Source organism: Aptenodytes forsteri, unplaced genomic scaffold, assembly GCF_000699145.1.
Source record: "Aptenodytes forsteri isolate BGI_AS27 unplaced genomic scaffold, ASM69914v1 Scaffold115, whole genome shotgun sequence".
Classification (NCBI taxonomy): domain Eukaryota; kingdom Metazoa; phylum Chordata; class Aves; order Sphenisciformes; family Spheniscidae; genus Aptenodytes; species Aptenodytes forsteri.
This window is the reverse complement of record NW_008795319.1, coordinates 2202481-2219903: the sequence shown is the minus strand read 5'-3', so window position 1 is coordinate 2219903 and position 17423 is coordinate 2202481. Positions and strand designations below refer to the sequence as shown.

At 36.8% G+C, this 17423-nt stretch overlaps 1 protein-coding gene across 2 annotated transcripts in view; it reads right to left on the bottom strand.

Moving 5' to 3' along the window:
• COL21A1 (collagen type XXI alpha 1 chain) overlaps positions 1–17423 on the bottom strand; it is an 86391-nt gene that overhangs the window by 48733 nt on the left and 20235 nt on the right. For both annotated transcript variants that reach the window (XM_009279729.1, XM_019472185.1), the window contains 6 exons: positions 8594–8647; positions 7588–7641; positions 5047–5100; positions 4139–4192; positions 2452–2505; positions 2320–2373 (listed from right to left, as the gene is read on the bottom strand). In XM_009279729.1, coding sequence (XP_009278004.1) covers positions 2320–2373; positions 2452–2505; positions 4139–4192; positions 5047–5100; positions 7588–7641; positions 8594–8647 — 324 coding nt within the window. The remainder of the gene's footprint in view (positions 1–2319; positions 2374–2451; positions 2506–4138; positions 4193–5046; positions 5101–7587; positions 7642–8593; positions 8648–17423) is intronic.

The window sequence follows — 17423 nt, the reverse complement described above, 5'->3', positions numbered from 1 at the left end:
GAATATGGTTTCTGTTTATATTATAAAATGAATAAAAACTAACAAGCATGTCATATTTTTGTACTACAATAATTAAATTAAGAAAATAGTCAAGAAAATTTTTTTCAGGTTCACACAACTAATATACTGAATTATCTGTATATTGTTTACAAGCATAAAAACAGATCAAAATACTCTCCAAATTCATGCTTTATCAACATAATACTTCACTTTAAAGGGCCACCAGTGACAGTTATAATTTTATGTTAAACAACTGCAACTATTACCTGTCCATGTTATCAAACACCAGACAGGAAAAAATCTAGCATCTAATTATTTTTTTCTACTTTCTATAGTACTAGAGAAGGAATTTCTCTACCAACTTAGTAGAGATATCTGTGTGTGTATATATATACATTGAAAATAAGGCAGGATTCCTTTGAAATAAATTCATGTAGGTAACTAAGCTCCTATCACAGCCAACAGAAGTCTAGTCAAGACAATTGATGGAGGCTTGATCCAGCTAACCAGCTACGAGGAGCTCAATTTCATTGCCTGCACATAGAGGTTTGGTCATATTTGAGATACCCAAGGGTGTCTTGTCTGGGTTCCTACTCCCACTTCAGAAAGTGTCCTGGTTTCAGCAGGGATAGAGTTAATTTCCTTCTTAGTAGCTGGTACAGTGCTGTGTTTTGGATTTAGGATGAGAACAAAGTTGATAACACACCAACGTTTTAGTTGTTGCTAGGTAGTGTTTACACTAGTCAAGGACTTTTCAGCTTCCATGCTCTGCCGACTGGGAGGGCTGCAGGTGCACGGGAGGCTGGGAGGGGGGCACAGCCAGGACAGCTGACCCAAACTGGCCAAAGGGATATTCCATACCATGTGACGTCATGCTCAGTACATAAAGCTGGGGGAAGAAGAAGGAAGAGGGGGGATGTTTGGTGTGATGGTGTTTGTCTTCCCAAGTAACCGTTACGCGTGATGGAGCCCTGCTTTCCTGGAGATGGCTGAACGCCTGCCTGCCGATGGGAAGTAGTGAATGAATTCCTTGGTTTGCTTTACTTGCGTGCGCAGCTTTTGCTTTACCTATTAAACTGTCTTTATCTCAACCCACAAGTTTTCTCACTTTTGCCCTTCCGATTCTCTCCCGCATCCCACCCGGGGGGAGTGAGCGAGCGGCTGGGTGGTGCTTAGTTGCCAGCTGGGGTTAAACCATGACAGAAAGGCACTGGCTTTCCATAGGACTTATGTCATATTTGTCAGCTCCCTTAGGATGCTTGGGACATTAATGCATCTCAAATGCACCAGACGCTTTTATGTAGGCAACTAAACTGATACCTACAAGTCTGCCTTCTTTGAGCTGAAGTGCTCTCCAAACTCCACTGGCATTACTGGTTAGACCTCCATTGACTTTAATGGCAACATAGGTAGCTACTACGTTCATAGACACAAACTTAGCTGAGTGTTTTAAGAATGTCTTTTAAATTGTCTTTGCCTGACATACTTGCAAGTGTCAGAGATACATGCTCTTGTAGATATATATTAATAATGACAATTTGTAGGCAGGTATCAATGAAATTTGAAGATCAAAATTAAATGAATGTAGGAGTATTTAAAACTAAACCAAGTAACAAATAAAGAAAAAGTCCTTCAGTATCATAGAAATAATTTGCTGTCGGTTGCTGAAGTTAACTTCAGAAAAATGAGCAATAAGAAAATATTTTTTTCCATAATTAAGATTTACAACTTCTTTTACTAATGTATTTTAAAGGTGTAAACTTAAGGGCAGTTAAAAAAAAGCAGTACACCAATTTGACGTAAAATAAAGTTATTCCATTACCTTTTAGCACAGTCTCATTAGGCCTTCCAAAGAGAACAAATAAAATAGGAAATACTGAGTTTACCTACCATAAAAGTTATTTTAGATGTGTTTTCCTAATAAATTTTTGAATTGCGGGATGCTTAGTTACACATTGAAGTTGGGCAATTTTTAGAGTAACAGTGCTGTAGTGTTGTATGTAAGTGATAACTCCCCCCTTTAACTTCAGATTAAGACACCTACATGTGTTTTTCTACCTGAAGTTGTCTAGAGATACGTTAGGGATCTAAGATCCCATTACACTGAACAGGGGCTTAATTCATTTACCTAATCACAAATGCCTGGTGCTATTTGAGGTGCTCTAGGGCAGCCAAGGCTTCCACATCGGGCTGGCATTTCCCAGTAACACATATTGTTTTAATTTCCAGTAATTCTCCACAGAATAAACTGGGTATATTTAGACCAATAGCAATGCTATTGAAGACTTTGGCAAGATATGAATATACATTTGTACATACCTTGAAACCAGGACTTCCCGGTAATCCATCTTTCCCACTTCTGCCAGGGTCTCCCTGTGGCAACAGTTAACAGTCATCAGTAGGTGAATTAACAAGCAAAAGTTAAAGGCAAATTGTCTTCACAAAACTTACAGATCGCCCAGGCATTCCTGGAAACCCCGTATCACCCTTCTCTCCTTTTGAACCCTGAAAAATACAGCAAACAAAAAGTAATGGTCCTCAATGTTTATGCTGCAAATTCAGTACATTTAACCTATAATTAATGTATGTTATTTCTTATTTTGAAAATGTATGAAAGATCTGTTTCCTTCTTAACCCAGGCAGTGGTCAATTAATAACTACCCCCTGTTACGGAAACGTAAATATGCTCTAAAAAATAGAAATGTGAACATAGCCCCTCTTTCAAATTGCTTAAATCTCTAGACCAATAAATACATGAAGAAAATATAACAACGGGTGAAAATGTAACTGTTAACATTGGATGACCAAAATATGCTCTCTGAAATGTAAGTATTTACATACAAGCACATACTGCTTTATATAAATTACGGATTAAAACAACATCTCTCTTCCAGGCTGCGATCAGCCTCACTCCGTTCATGTGCCCCTCTCCTCACTCCCCTTACTCCTCTCCCTCTCTCCCGTTCAGTTATATGGTTCATGTACATTTCTATGTATTAAAAAGCATAGACTTCTTTGCAATATAATTATTACATATACCCCATGTTAAAGGCATAGACATATTTGCAAAAATATATTTATAAGCATTTTGTGTTATGTTAAAAAGAATTACATCAATCCATTAACAGAAGGATGAAGAGAGTTCTCAAAATATCCAAATAAGCAGAGCATGAGTTTAATATTACTAGACATAAGTATATCCAGTAACTTCAGTGGAAATTTTTCTGAGTTAGGACTGCAGAATTAAATTCTCTGTGAATACACCTATTATAAAAATATAAATGATATGTATTGGGTGCAGGTGCCCAGGCGCTGGCAGCGGGGGCTGCAGGGGCGGCCTCTGTGAGGAGAGGCCGGGGCTGCCCCGTGCCGGACACAGCCGGTTCCAGCCAGTTCCAACCAACCCACTGCAGGGCACGGCTGAGCCCAATAGCCAAGGCAGTGGTGCCTCGGGGGAAATGTATTTAAGAAAGGGCAAAAACATGACACAGGCGAAGTAAGGAGTGAGGGAAAAAGCGAGAGAAACAACTCTGCAGACACCAAGGTCAGTGAAGAAGGAGGGGAGGAAGTGCTCCAGGCACCGGAGCAAAGATTCTCCTGCAGCCTGTGGAGAGGACCACGATGGAGCTGTGGTAGCCAAGCTGCAGCCCACGGAGATCCCATGCAGTCCCTGAAGGACTGCAGCCCGTAGGAAGGACCCACACTGGAGCAGGGCAGAAGTGTGAGGAGGAAAGAGAGCAGAGAGGAACTGTTATGGACTGACCCCCCCACCCTGCTCCCCATTCCCCATCCCATGAAGGAGTGAAATTGAGCCTGGGAAAAAGTTGGGTGGTGGGGGGGAAGGTGTTTTAGTTTTTTTCTTTGTTTCTCACTATCCAAACCTATTTTAGTTAGCAATAAATTAAATTAACTTTCCCCAAGTTGAGTCTGTTTTGCCCATGACAGTAATTGGTAGGTGACCTCCCTGTCCTTATCTGGACCCACACGCTTTTCCATCTTATTTTCTCTCCCTGTACTGTTGAGGAGGGGGAACGAGAGAGTGGCTGGGGGGGGCATCAAGCAGCCAGCCAAGGTTACCCCACCACAGACACCAAGAACATTTTGTTTTGTTTTATTTTATTATTATAAATTTACTTGCCTTTTTTCCATATATTCCTGGCACTCCTTGATCTCCTTTAAGACCCCTTTCTCCCTAGACAAAATGTGTGTGAGTAAGTTAATTTTTAAAATAGAAGTAGTTATATACAGACATATATACAAAGTATACATGTATAACAGACATAAAATGAAGCAGGCAAAGAGCTCCATCTGATATAAAAAAATATGCTTAAGACAGTAAATGCAAGCCTTGAATTTTCCAAGCTCTCCTAGGGGAGAAGCCCAGAATGTCCAACACTGCTGGTGAGACAATCCACAGCTTGCAGGCTTAATGCTTCTGTTTTCAATGGAAGGCACTTTGAGTTTCTGGTCACTTCAATATAGCTAGGTACCTAAGTGAAAATTCAGCTCTTTGAAAAGTGCTGCACTCTTCTGAAGACTTTATTTGAAAAGTTTAAAACAAAAATTTTTAAAAACTAAGAAGTAAATTCAGTTGAGTACTAACACAGAAGAGCAAAAGATACGGTTTATGATGTTTTGAGGAACGTACACGTGAAATAAACTCATTGGGTTAGATCAGAACTATCCTTCAAAATGCTGACACTCAAATTGAATGACTTCAAGAAAATTATAGAATTATTTTTATTTCTTTGACACATTATTTGTGATGGAAAAGGTTCTATGTAGTAGTAAAATCAAAGGTCAAAGTAATTAATATAGAATCCCATAGAACAGAACAAAAATGAAAAAACCAGGCTGTTTGATATGTATGTAATGAAGTCCCACAGCATGTGTTTTCCTTCAATTTCAGCATCATATCTGTTCATTTTATGTAGTTCATCAAATGCACTGGCATAATAGTGTATATAAACTTATTTTTCCTTTAAATTAAACTATAGAGCAAGCTGAAACACATGAATCCTGTAACAAGAAATATTTAATTTCAACCTTTGGTGCTGGCATCCCATGTAATCCAGGAAAACCAGGTAGTCCACGGTCACCCTAAAAGTGCAAACACATTTTAAATCCTTATTTCTAAAATAGTAGTAATATACTGTAATAACATTCATATTCTCAATGATCAACAAATAGTGGAAAGACACTATATATCACCATATCAACTACATGACATTGGTATGCTGACTGATGAGAGTTTGTTGATCTTTAAACAAGATTCAATACATAAAAGAAAAAAATTAAACAATCACTAAATTTTTTAGAATAAATTTTACTGTAACCTCTCAATAAAGCCTATGGAGCTACAAAAGTAGCAATTTAGCTTTGACAAGAGGAAAAAAAGTTTTGAAAAGAGCTTTGATAACCTCTGTAGGAGCTGTGATAATTCTACCATCCATTCCTAATTCCCGAAGAATAAGGAAATTCCCTAAATCTGGGATGGCTTTGCTCCTACCTCTTACTGAAAATATCACAGACCTCCTGACCTTATCAAATTTCTCACCAGCTTACTCTGGATGAGTGAAGTATTAAAAAATAAGGTATTAAGTACTTTCTCTAAAAAATAAACAAAATGAAACCAAAATACACTGATAAAACAACTTTGGCACTTTGACAAATGAGTTGTCATTTCAGTGGAAGAAAGAATCCACTTTGGTAAAAGCAGTTAGCAATTGAAAACACAAGCCAAAACATCAATTCTTTTTATTGTCCTCACAGGTGTCAGATATCAGGAATTCCAAAACTACCTGACTTGAAACAATAAAAACAAGCTTAGTTGCTTGTTTCAGTAGACTGGATCTACTTCACTCAGGACAAAGAGCCAAATAATTTTTGGACAATCACAATGTTTTCTCTCTGTTAATATCTAACTTTATATTGAGCAATATATTTCAATTTGTTTATTACATTTCAATCTTAAAGGAGGAACAGTAAATTATGCTCAGGAATTTATTTTATATAATATTTCAAGTTCTAAGACAAAGGGTAAAAGAAAGACAAAGGGTAAAAGAAAACATGTCTCAGTGGTATTTATCAAAATCACTCATGTCTAAGCAGATTTGGAGAGGTCTGTCACATATTCACAGAAGACAGGAACACAACCACAGGAAGGATAGCTTGTGGGTTAATGCTATCGAAATATCTCTCAACAAGTAAGTATTGAACACAGGCAGTGGAATGGAGTTCAAAAAATCAGCAAAGCTCATAAAATATACACTTCATGCATCCGCTGCTTCTTAGCGAAAAAGAATGGAGCCTCGATTTCTGCTCAAAAGTAGCGATTCAATTATTGGATAAACTAAAACACTTGGCAATGGAAACAGTTAAATTAGTTGCTATAGAAACTTTACAAGTAATGGAATGAAATTAAGAGATGAAAAGTTGGGCTGAATCATCAGGAAAAAAATTGTAATGGCAAGACCTATTTTACAATGGAAGAAGTTTTCTAAAACAGTGGTGGAAGCCCTATTTCTTGGCACGTTTTAAACAAGGCTGGACTGAGCATTAGGAAATATTCTATCTGTCACAACCCTGCACTGCCAGGAGAATTGAGTTTTTCATCATCAGTATCTTACTTTCTGCACGTGGCACAATACTGACTGATCAATTAGATTAACATCAATTAGATTAACATCTAAAATCAATTAGATTAAGATGCCTAAAGCACAGAACACATAAGCACATTTTTCAACTCTAATCATGCATTTGAGAATTCTGCTGAACCATGATGAATTTAAGGACCTGTTTTTAATATTAGGAACTTTAGAAGAAGGAAATTCTACAGTAAAATCTGATTGGAAAACAAGTGTTTGTTTTACAAAAAAGGCTTTGAAGTTTTAATAAACCAAAAACAAAATATGTTTTTATCACAATGAACTTGGAACTTTTCTAAACATAGAGCAAAAGTGTAAGAAAAGGGGGGAGAGAGATATTTACATATCAATGAGATTTGCCAATAGCCAATGGCTAGTTTATTCACTGTGTATACAGGAGATCCAGATTCAAGTTTATCCTGATTACCAGAGGGGAGTTATACATAAGCTTCCACATCTGTCTGCAGCTCCAAGCTACTGGCTACACCTCAGCTAGAATTTTTCCACAAAAAGCTTTGGTTTCAATTAGTCAGTGTTTTCTGATAAAAAATGCCATCCAAAAATTCCTACCTATTTCATCTGGATGCTCACTTAAAGAGAAAAAGGGTAAAAAGAGATAGAAAGAAACCATTCTAACAGATGTCTGTATCGTGCTTCCAGGTACCCGTATTTAGATATGCTTTCTAAATATAAATCATTCAGTGCAATAAAGGTGTTACTGGCAGTGATAAAGCTTATATGAACTTTATTAAATAAAGCAGATTAGATTCAGAATTGAAGTAACACTCTAAATTTAGGATTCTTATTCCTTATTACCTTTTTAGTAAACAATTCTCAAGAAGCCTTATGTGAAAATACTGATATTATTAACTGTACGACCAAAAATAATAAATGGTAAGAGTAAAATCATTTTATCTATTACTCTTTTTTTTTTTTTTACCTTAGCCCCATCTTTCCCCGGCTCTCCCTTGATACCTGGTAAGCCACGTGGTCCCTAAGAGAGAAAAAATGAAAACCAGCTCAAATACTAATACAATCTGATAGAGAATGAGAAATGTTATTATTACATTTCTGTTATTACAGAAATGTAATACAACATGACCCAGGGACTGATGTGTCAGCTGGCTGATCACAACATTTTGGTAACTGGATACAAAAGCAGAACCAAGCATGAAATGTATCCAGCATGTATGAATATGGCACGCTATCATAACCCATGACTGAGGAACACCAAAACAATTCTTTGCTCTAACCAAGGACCACCCCAGGAAAAAAGGACGTCACACAGCCAGTACTGGTCCAGAGATGTCCCCTTCCTTTCAAAATGTCCATCAGACAGCCTTCACATATGTCATGTTGCAGGCTCCCTCTTGGCCCCAGCATGCTCTCAGATATTTAATTCAACAAATTAGTAAGTCCTCGACTATCCAGCCAGACTGGATCATGCCACAAGTAAAATACAGCACTGGTTTCCAATAACTGTCCCAGTAAGGGCTACTAAATTCATACAATGAAGAAAGAAAAAGAATTCTCCTCCATCAGTCTGGGCTTTATCTGAAACCTTCTTTTGGACATGTGAATTGTGGGTAATCAATCACCATGACAAGGTTTCAGATCACTGTTACTGATTCACAGAAAAATGGAAGGAACTACTGTTTGGGTTCTCGATCAGGATGAAAATGTCTAAGCTCCAGCTGAGTCCTGCTCCTACAGGCCTTACCTAGCAATGATTAGATTTGCAGTCTAACTGTCAGCCTACCTACAAACCCCAAAGCCACGTGAGTTCCAAAGCAATTCACCCAAGGATGGCCCCTGACTTCATGCCATCCCTCGAGCCGTTTTCATTCCCCACACCTCAACTCTCAATGACAAACAATGGATATTGGGAGAGAGTTGGCGGGATTTGTCTCAGATTTTCAAATTCTAGGAATGAAACAGAAACTTACTTGAACCCCTGGAGTTCCTGGGATACCTGGAGTTCCTGCTGATCCCTGATATCCCTAAGGAAACGAAACCAAGACTTGTGACTTTTCATAAGTTATATATACAAATTTCCAAACACCTATTTAAGGAAAAAACAATCCTCCTGGTTACTAGAAAACTGTTGTCACAACCCTGTCATTTTAGGTCACAAATTTCAGTAACTGCTATCACAATCATACATTTGAGATTTAGATTTCAGCTTTCAGAAGCTTTCATCTGTGCATCTGAAGTTTGCAGCCTCCAGACTTCATGCTGAAATCCGTTATTTTAGAATTGTTACATGAGAATGTAACAAACATATTGTTTATTCCCCATTGACTGGGGGGGGGGGGGGGGGAGAACAAATTAACCCATATACGTAGACACTTTTTTTTCCCTCTCTCTCTCAAGAAAAACAGTTGAAAAATGATAGGACTTTTAAAGGCTTATTTTCAGTTACAGGAATAAGCTTTAACAAACAAGGCATGTTCTAATGCGTTATGCAGCTAGTTTTATAATATCTCTAAATAATAAAAATTCCATTCTCAATACCAAGCACTTAGCTATGAACTTGAAGGTATATAACAGGCTATGCAAGTCAAAAAATAATTTGAATGACTGGGACTACAAAAAGAAATACTAAATAATTCATGAGATGAAAAGAGAATTTCAGGAATGCTTTACTAGAAATCAACATTGGCAGAACAAGAGAACCTTTACAGAACCCAAAATATATGCCTGAGGTGTTTTGGTAGATTGGATTCAATGAGTACAGCAAAGATAGCCAGCTTTTATGCAAAATTAACAAGTACTTTAAAAGAATCCTTTAACAGAGGCAAGTAACTGAACAACAGGAATTTTACTTAGCTCCATTAAAACCACATCATTCCAATGAACAAAATTAGCTACAAAGAGGGTTTTTTGAGAAAACATACAAAACATGAAGAGAAATTGTCCTATAAAACTCTGAGACTATTTGGCTCAGACCTTTCAACAGGCAGCCCAAACTAAATTTGATAAATCCCATAAAATGGACTATCCAATTTCAAATACCCAGAATTTGATCTTGATTTGAACTGAAAGAACTAATAATCCCATTTCTAAATGAGTTGCAGTCTTAAAAACTTAGCACAAAATTTAATGGGGGGATTTCCACACTGGTAAAAAAGAGCTAACAGAACCTTTTCAATACAAGGAAGGCACTGTGTATGTCTGATTTCTTCTTTAAATCAGTCAGAGCTTCCTGGGAATAATAAACAGAGCTAAAATTATTTGCTGGGTTAGATACAAGAGAGTACTTGCTGTGCCCTCTTCCCAAAAGACATTTGAGCAGATGCCTGACAAGCCAGCTGGTAATGTTTAGTTTAGAAGTAAACAGAATTCTAGGTCTCTGTCATACATGGATCCTTTATCAAGCATTCCATTTTTAGTGCTCAAGGTGGTTCTAGCAAAATCAGCTTTAACAGTAAATGGTGTAGCATTCCCAAATTGCTTATAAGCTTCCCAGGTAGCTGAAACAATTCACCAAGCCAAAAAATGCCTTTAAAAGTTTCTCCTTTTATTTCTTCTCCAAAAAAAGCAAAAAGTTTGTATGACTTCCTGTAGGATATAATTCTATATAAATAAAACTTCATTCCACATTTTAGATCTCTGAAATGCAATTTCCCTTCCTTCTCCTTTCAACTGAGTAGGGGAAGAAGTAGAGGAGGACAATTTCCTGGCTGAACTGAATTTCAAAATTCACAAGATGAATGAAGGATGGCAGAAGAGTTTTCAGCTTACAAAACTGCATACTTAGCTCAAAGCTAGATCTTGTAATGTGATTTCAGAGCAAATCAAACACATTGTCAGTGTGTTTTTTTAATGGAAAGCCGGAACAGAGAAGATTCAAAAGGAAATTCACAGAAAGTCACAAAAATGAGAATCACTGTCTGGTACAAATAACGTAGCAATTGTTTGGACAAGTTAAAAACACCTTCTATAAATTATGAAAACCGGCTTTCACAAAAACTGAGCATGTCTTTGTATCACTACTCCTTTTGCAGTATGGATCATTAATCTATATGCTACCGCCTACAATTTTTTTGCACTAAAGTCAGCTCAAGTCCTCCTTCCCTAACCTCAAAGCCCTCAATAGGAGTATGTATGTGACACACATACATATGCTCCAAGAACAGCTGTGCCATAGCTGACATTTTATGTAAAAGGGACAGAAGTGAAAATTCCCTTTTCAACTGACACAGATGAGTTGAGGACTGAAGGTTCACTTTCAAATAAGGTGAAAGCACTAAATTTGCCAAGAAAAAGAATTCTTTTTATTTGGACTTGGTCTTCTCTCATGAACTTTTCAGAAGACACACAAATGGTGTAAAAAGTATTATAGCTAACCCTGAATTTGATACTCAGTTTTGAATCCAGTTGCCTAAACATAGGCAGCTCCTGCCTTTTGAGATTCCCTAGACACCCACCCAGTGTTAGAAGACAGTGGCACAAAATATTTGGGAGGCATTCATCCTTTTGAAGCAGCAGCGTGGCTTACAGCATAAGAATCCCATACCTCTTGGGGTATATTAGTTAAATATCTGTTGACTAATACAGGAATTTAGACACCCAGTGTCTCTGTACACATGTAAACACTAAATGTAGGTGTCTTAAACTGAACCCCACCTATAATGTTTTATCAATGTTGTCCATCAGCACTACTCCACAGCACTTTGTTTATATTCTCATTAATTATTTTACATCAGTGCAACTGAAATCAGGATTATACAAAATCTCCCTCTCAATTTGTTGTGGGTGGGAGCAGTGCTGATAAATTTCTACTGCCTGAAAATCTGTAAAGGCAAAGTGATAAACAGCAAGATACTGAGATGCTCAGTTTTGTACCAGATGGCTGGGTATTTAAAAAAAATCACAGACAAAATGTAACTTTGGAATTTAAAGAAAATGGCAATAATTTACACATAATTCTAAGGGAATAAGTTGAACAGACTTCTTAGGCCAAAGAACTTACATAAAGGACACAGACAAATTAGCAATACTGTCATCATCAGCGAATTAAGAGCCTTGCTGGAACATGAAAGTTAGTTTACCTCTAGGGAAAAAATCGACCAAGGACATATGACAAGTATTAATTCCAAAGAAATTTTAGGTGCAATAGCAAAGTAAACCTCAGAAGTATATCTTCAATGCACTTGCATGCCTAAAGGACAAAAGTTCAGACAGCATTCATAGGTGTATCACATCAGACAAATATAAAATAAAAATAAAAATAGAGGATGTACTGATAAGGCAATGACAACTGCACTGCGCACTTCCTTACTGAAAAGCTTTTGGAGTCACTGAACAACATAAATGACAAAGGCATGACAACAGGACTACTTGGGAAAGACAAGGGAGAAGTAAACAAGCTCAATTTGGCTAGGAAACAACCAAGGGTCAACAGTAACGGTCTAAAGATATTTAAGGACTGTAACCACTAAGTAAACAGAACTATTTAGGGTGATGTAACTAAGCATAATGGAATTCAACTGCAAAAGAAAAATTTAACTTGGTGTTAGGAAAACATCCTGACAGAGAGGTCTGTGGACCTCTTGTGGAAGTCTCTTACAGAAAATCTTTAGCACATTTAAAGCACAATTATCTAATGCATTAGAAGAGAAGTTTTCCAACCCTTTTCATAAAATACATTACATCTTAAAGGACAGAAATTCTTATAGCTATTCAGACATGTATCTACGCCTACACTCAAATTTGCAGCCATGCTATGACCTTCTCCCTCACTGGCAATATCAGTAACTAAAATCCTGCGAGGCAACAGAAATGTTAGGAAGTACTTGATGCATTTGAATTAAGTGTTTTAGCCTTTCTCTGAGAAGTTGTTTATCATCTAATGTTTTTGCCTCAGGTCCTTCCTCCTCCTTTTCTCAAGGAGTAGAGTTAGCTCAACTCAGGACCTCAGAACAAGTGTCATCTCCTCTCTCCTCCCTCTGTTAAATAGCACGGCCCTGTAGAAGCACTTCTCATGGCATCTGCTTCTGCAGGCTACCAGAGCTGTCTCTGCAGTGAAGCCTCTCTGTCTACACGTACCAAAACATGAAAATGAAGGGCAGATCCAGCATTAGATTACAAAGGTAACTAAATGCAGCTTTTATACTCCAACATAAATTTGGGGGTGACTCCTGATCAAAGTTTGTAATCACGTGAACATTGTTATGGGAAAAGTACAGAGAAGAGTTTTTGTTGCCTTGTCTGTTGCCTTTTTTTGCTTTGTTTTGGTTTGGCCTGTTTAATTCTTTCTCCATTTGATTCCTTCCATTGGCTACTCCGTCATCTGCCAAGGCTTTCATAGCTCAGAGCTGCTAGCAGTATATTTTACATGAGCATGATGTTCTGGGCTCAAATACCACAGAGGGAAAAAAAAAAAAATCCATCAAGATTATTAAATAAAAGGTCATAAATCCAGCGTAAAAATTCCTGAGCTTCAGACTTCTGGGAGATGGGATGATGTACCAAGGGAGTGTAACTTCCTGCTCGCTGCTTAGATGTTCATGCTTATCATCTTGCCCTTGGGCACTGCTGAAGATAGTCCTATGGCCTTTTGTCTGAAATATATAGCTGTATGCAACACAAGTCAGCATCAGGCATCACCCTCATTTCAAAGTAGTAGGTCTCAGTGAAGCCATTACATGACTGTATTAGTCAGAATGGAGTAAATATATTTCCTCTAAGAATAACAAGGTCACAGTGTTACTGAGGAATATGTATTTTTCTGGAATTGAGAGCAACATTTTACAGCTGAATTATCAACTGTCTGTGAAAGTTTCCTGAGCAAAGTAGCTGCAGAGTTTGTATCAACTTAAATCCCCAGGCAAACCATCCAATAGCACAGGTAATCCTATGTATACATGAAACTATTACCCATTTTTATTCCAAAAGTACTGTTGAAATAGCTGGCCATTGCCATTATACTAAGTTCATCATAAAAGATTCAGCCTTCAGTTGGTCACCAAATATTATCTAGGTAGTACAGCTGTAATAATGTTCTATAGTTTTTTAAAAAGAAATATTGGAATGATCAGAAATTACTTCTTATGTGAGACTTTTGATACCTTATGAACTCTGTATCTGGGTATATCAGTAAAGTCAGTCTCACCAGATTATTTTTAAACTGCTTATTGCTTGTGGACACTGTAAAGACAAGGCAAATGGTTCCAAACTTTCATGAATGAAACTAGATGGAATACTGGAAAATTGTCCAGATTTGCCAGCTGTGTGGTTCAAAGTTCAAAATTGACAAATAAGTGTATTTTTTCATTTCTTTCAGCAGACCGATAACTTATCACCTCTATTAACCACAAGTGATCACTGCATAGACTCTGTTCATTTATTTTTCCCCTTAATTTGAGTTTTTCCCCAGTACATATAAAGTATCCATTGGAATAAAAAATGGCCTTGTGACTGCACAGTCAGGCTGCTGAGCATTCTCAGGGCCAGCAGCCACTCCAGCTGCTTCTTTCTGATGAATAATGTCCATTAAAATGAGTTCTAGTTGAGATTCAAATACTATTTTTACCCTTGTGCTTATTTACCAGTGTTATTTCTCCTGACAAGACAATTTAATCCTTTCAGGTCCCGAATGACATTTTTGATTGAAAAAAAATTATTTCCATTACTTATCATGCTTCTCACTTTTGTGCTTTTCTCCAGTTACTTCAATCGATCTTTTCTGTATGTATCAGAGTATGGAAAATAAACAGAGGTGGCAATTAAAGGGAAAAAACAAAGAACCTATAAACAAAACCATTTAAAAAACAATTACAGAATGACTGAAAATTAGTCATGTTTATGCTCACTTCCCCAAATATTACAGCAAACAATTTTACTGGGTAACACCAGGTGAACAATTACTTTCTGGTAATATTGAAGATATTAATGAGAATTGGTTTGAATTGTTCTGGACTAAAACTAACTTTAAGTATTACAACAATCTAGCCAGCCCACAAACAATAAACTAAATTTTCTTTGATGTTTTACTTCAAAAATCAGTTACATATAGTAATATAAATACATGCCTAAAACCTTTCTCAGAGGAAGAAATATTTTGTTGACCAGTTATACTGTTCCAAGAAAATGAATACCAGATAGGCAAACTGGAATAACTTTAGAGAAGAACATAAAAATGTGTTTGGGAACAGAAAAGACCGACTTTCCAAGAAAAGCTTTTCATGCAAAAGCCATTTGATTAAACAACACTGACTACACAACTACCTGTAAGGCTATTGTGCTGTCTGAATTAAGAGCTTGCATTTCAGAGTTCCCCAGGGGATACAGCTAAAAAGATTCATATGAGCAAAGTTATCTCAAACAAGGAAAATCACTGACAGCACAGAAAACGTGCAAGTCCTATTAGCAAATAAATAAGTAAAACAGAAAGAAAAAGACAGAGAAAGGAATCTGTTTTCCTGCACAGCATATCTAAAGGGTCTCACATCGTTCCTGGCTAAAAGCTAGCCTGTAAAACTCTCAAGAATCTACTGTAAGGAACAATAATGTACTGGCCAGAGCTGCAGATGATCTAATAGGTTTGCAATTATGCCCTTACAAAGAACAAGTGCAAAAAGCTACAGCTGATTTTTCAAAAAAATTAGTCAGCTAATAAAGCTATAGGATTTAACTGTAAGCACTTCAAATAACATATGAACTTCAACTCAGCAAAATGGTAAAATTTCTCCTTTAGCGAAGCTTCTTGATTCTCTTCTAATTGTCTGAGACACTTTTGTTACTCTTTTTTATGTTTAGAGAATGCCCATCTATGCACATTATGACTCACTCGCAGGAAAAAAAAAACGTAACTGCCAGATTACAAAGTTACAGAAAGACTACAGTATAAATTTATTTCTCCTTCACGATTCACGCTGTTACAAATTTCAGTGCTTATGGGAAGATATACAGCATTGAAGTGGAAACCTGTCAATAAAAGTATGAAAAAGTCATAACAAATTGTTTCTAAAACAATACTGTTGCAGCTGACTGGACACTTCAGAAATAAAGTCTTAATCTATTTTTTAAAAGAGAGCATGGAAACTGACAGTTCCCTACCAATATCCAGTCCATTCTGGCTTCACTAAAGCTTACACAGTATCACTTTATTTTTCAAAATATCAGAGTTAGCTGGATTAAAGACAGCTTTGCTATGCTTATCCATACTGCAAGTCTACTTCTAGCAATCGGCATGGTCAAACTGTGGTGTACACTTTCTCCCATGCAACTCCAGGTTGAGACAGTTTGTATACCTGTCTTTGTACAGGAGAACGGGACCGCTCTTCAGAAGCTTAAGCACCATCAATAATCAACTGAAAAGTTATTCTGATTAGATCACACTTCCCCAGCTCAGATTCCACCCATTCCTATTTTAAAACCAGCATTTTCATGCTTGTCTTCAACCAAAATGTAGTATTTTATAGCACTGACAATTTCAATTCAGATTGTTTTCTCTATTTCTAGTTCCAAAACACTTTGAAGATAATAGCTATCAAAAGCTGTTTAAGACAAAAGCAAAAGTATAAAAATGTTTTTATATCACAGGAAAAATTGGGATCTTTGCTTGTGGAACTACTGAAAAATTCATGTACTCACTGCTCTCCTGGGCCATCAGGCTACCATGGCCAGGTTTCAATATACCAAGTTCCATATTTTAAAACAGAAGAATTTTCAATTTTTAGAAACAATTGCATTTCTTGTTTTCAGTGCCTATTTTTTTCCTATCAAACTAACTCTGCTTCCAAAAGGAATCACCACAGTTAAATGAACCAGCTGCTATCCCTAAGAAAAGGCCAACACGTAACTAAGCAACAAAATAGGAGAAATGTGAACATTTTATGATGTGTAGCATGGAGCCTTCTCTTTGTAACTGGTAATATTTATCACCCTTACAGCATACACACTTCCAAGTAAGTATCAATCTCACTGTTTCCATCTTTAGCTGACATAGAAATGAAATGTATCACTAGTATTAAAAATTCTTAACAGAAATGGAACGTTAGGTGTTTTTATGAAGCCGTCAAAGTTGGTGGGTAGTGCCTTTTTAGTAGGAATAACATGCAAGAGGTACTAAAATTGATAAGCAAGGGCAGATTCGGGAAAGACTTGTGATTAGTTACAATATCCTCATGAATCTTTCCACAGGACAGAAAAATTACAAAGAGTGAAGTTGAAAAGTCCGATCCAGCCCTTCGTTGCCCTTCTCTGAAGTCTCTCTAGTTTGTCAAGTATGGACCAAAATGGCCTAAAATAACTGAATATCCCTTCTAAGTCTCAACCAAGCCCACAGACTATTAGTTCCCCAGTCCATAATCCAATGTTTCTTTCATAAATGATTTTGTCTTCTCTGCACTCATCCACTTATATTTTCTAATGTTTTGGGACATCTTCTTATATTTTTATTCTCAATAGTATTTGGGACTCCTCCCTAATTGTATTTTCTGTAGATTTCAAGACATGACGCTTACCTTCTCTTCTACTTCACCATGGAGATTTCAAAATAACACTACAACGTAAGGACTCAACCATAAAATTTCATAAAATTTAGTCATCACAATAAGAATGAAAGGCTACAATGAATTAACAATTTCTAGTACGTGCATGCACTTTTCTTTTCCTGTTTTTGGTATCCATGCAGAGAAATTACCCTCTTTTCAGAAGCAAATTATTTTTAATGCTCCCAACTGTCTTTTACCTTTTCCTTTTTCTTTTTTTTTTTAATATAAATATAATAGCTGTCCTGGTTTCAGTTGGGATAGAGTTAATTTTTTT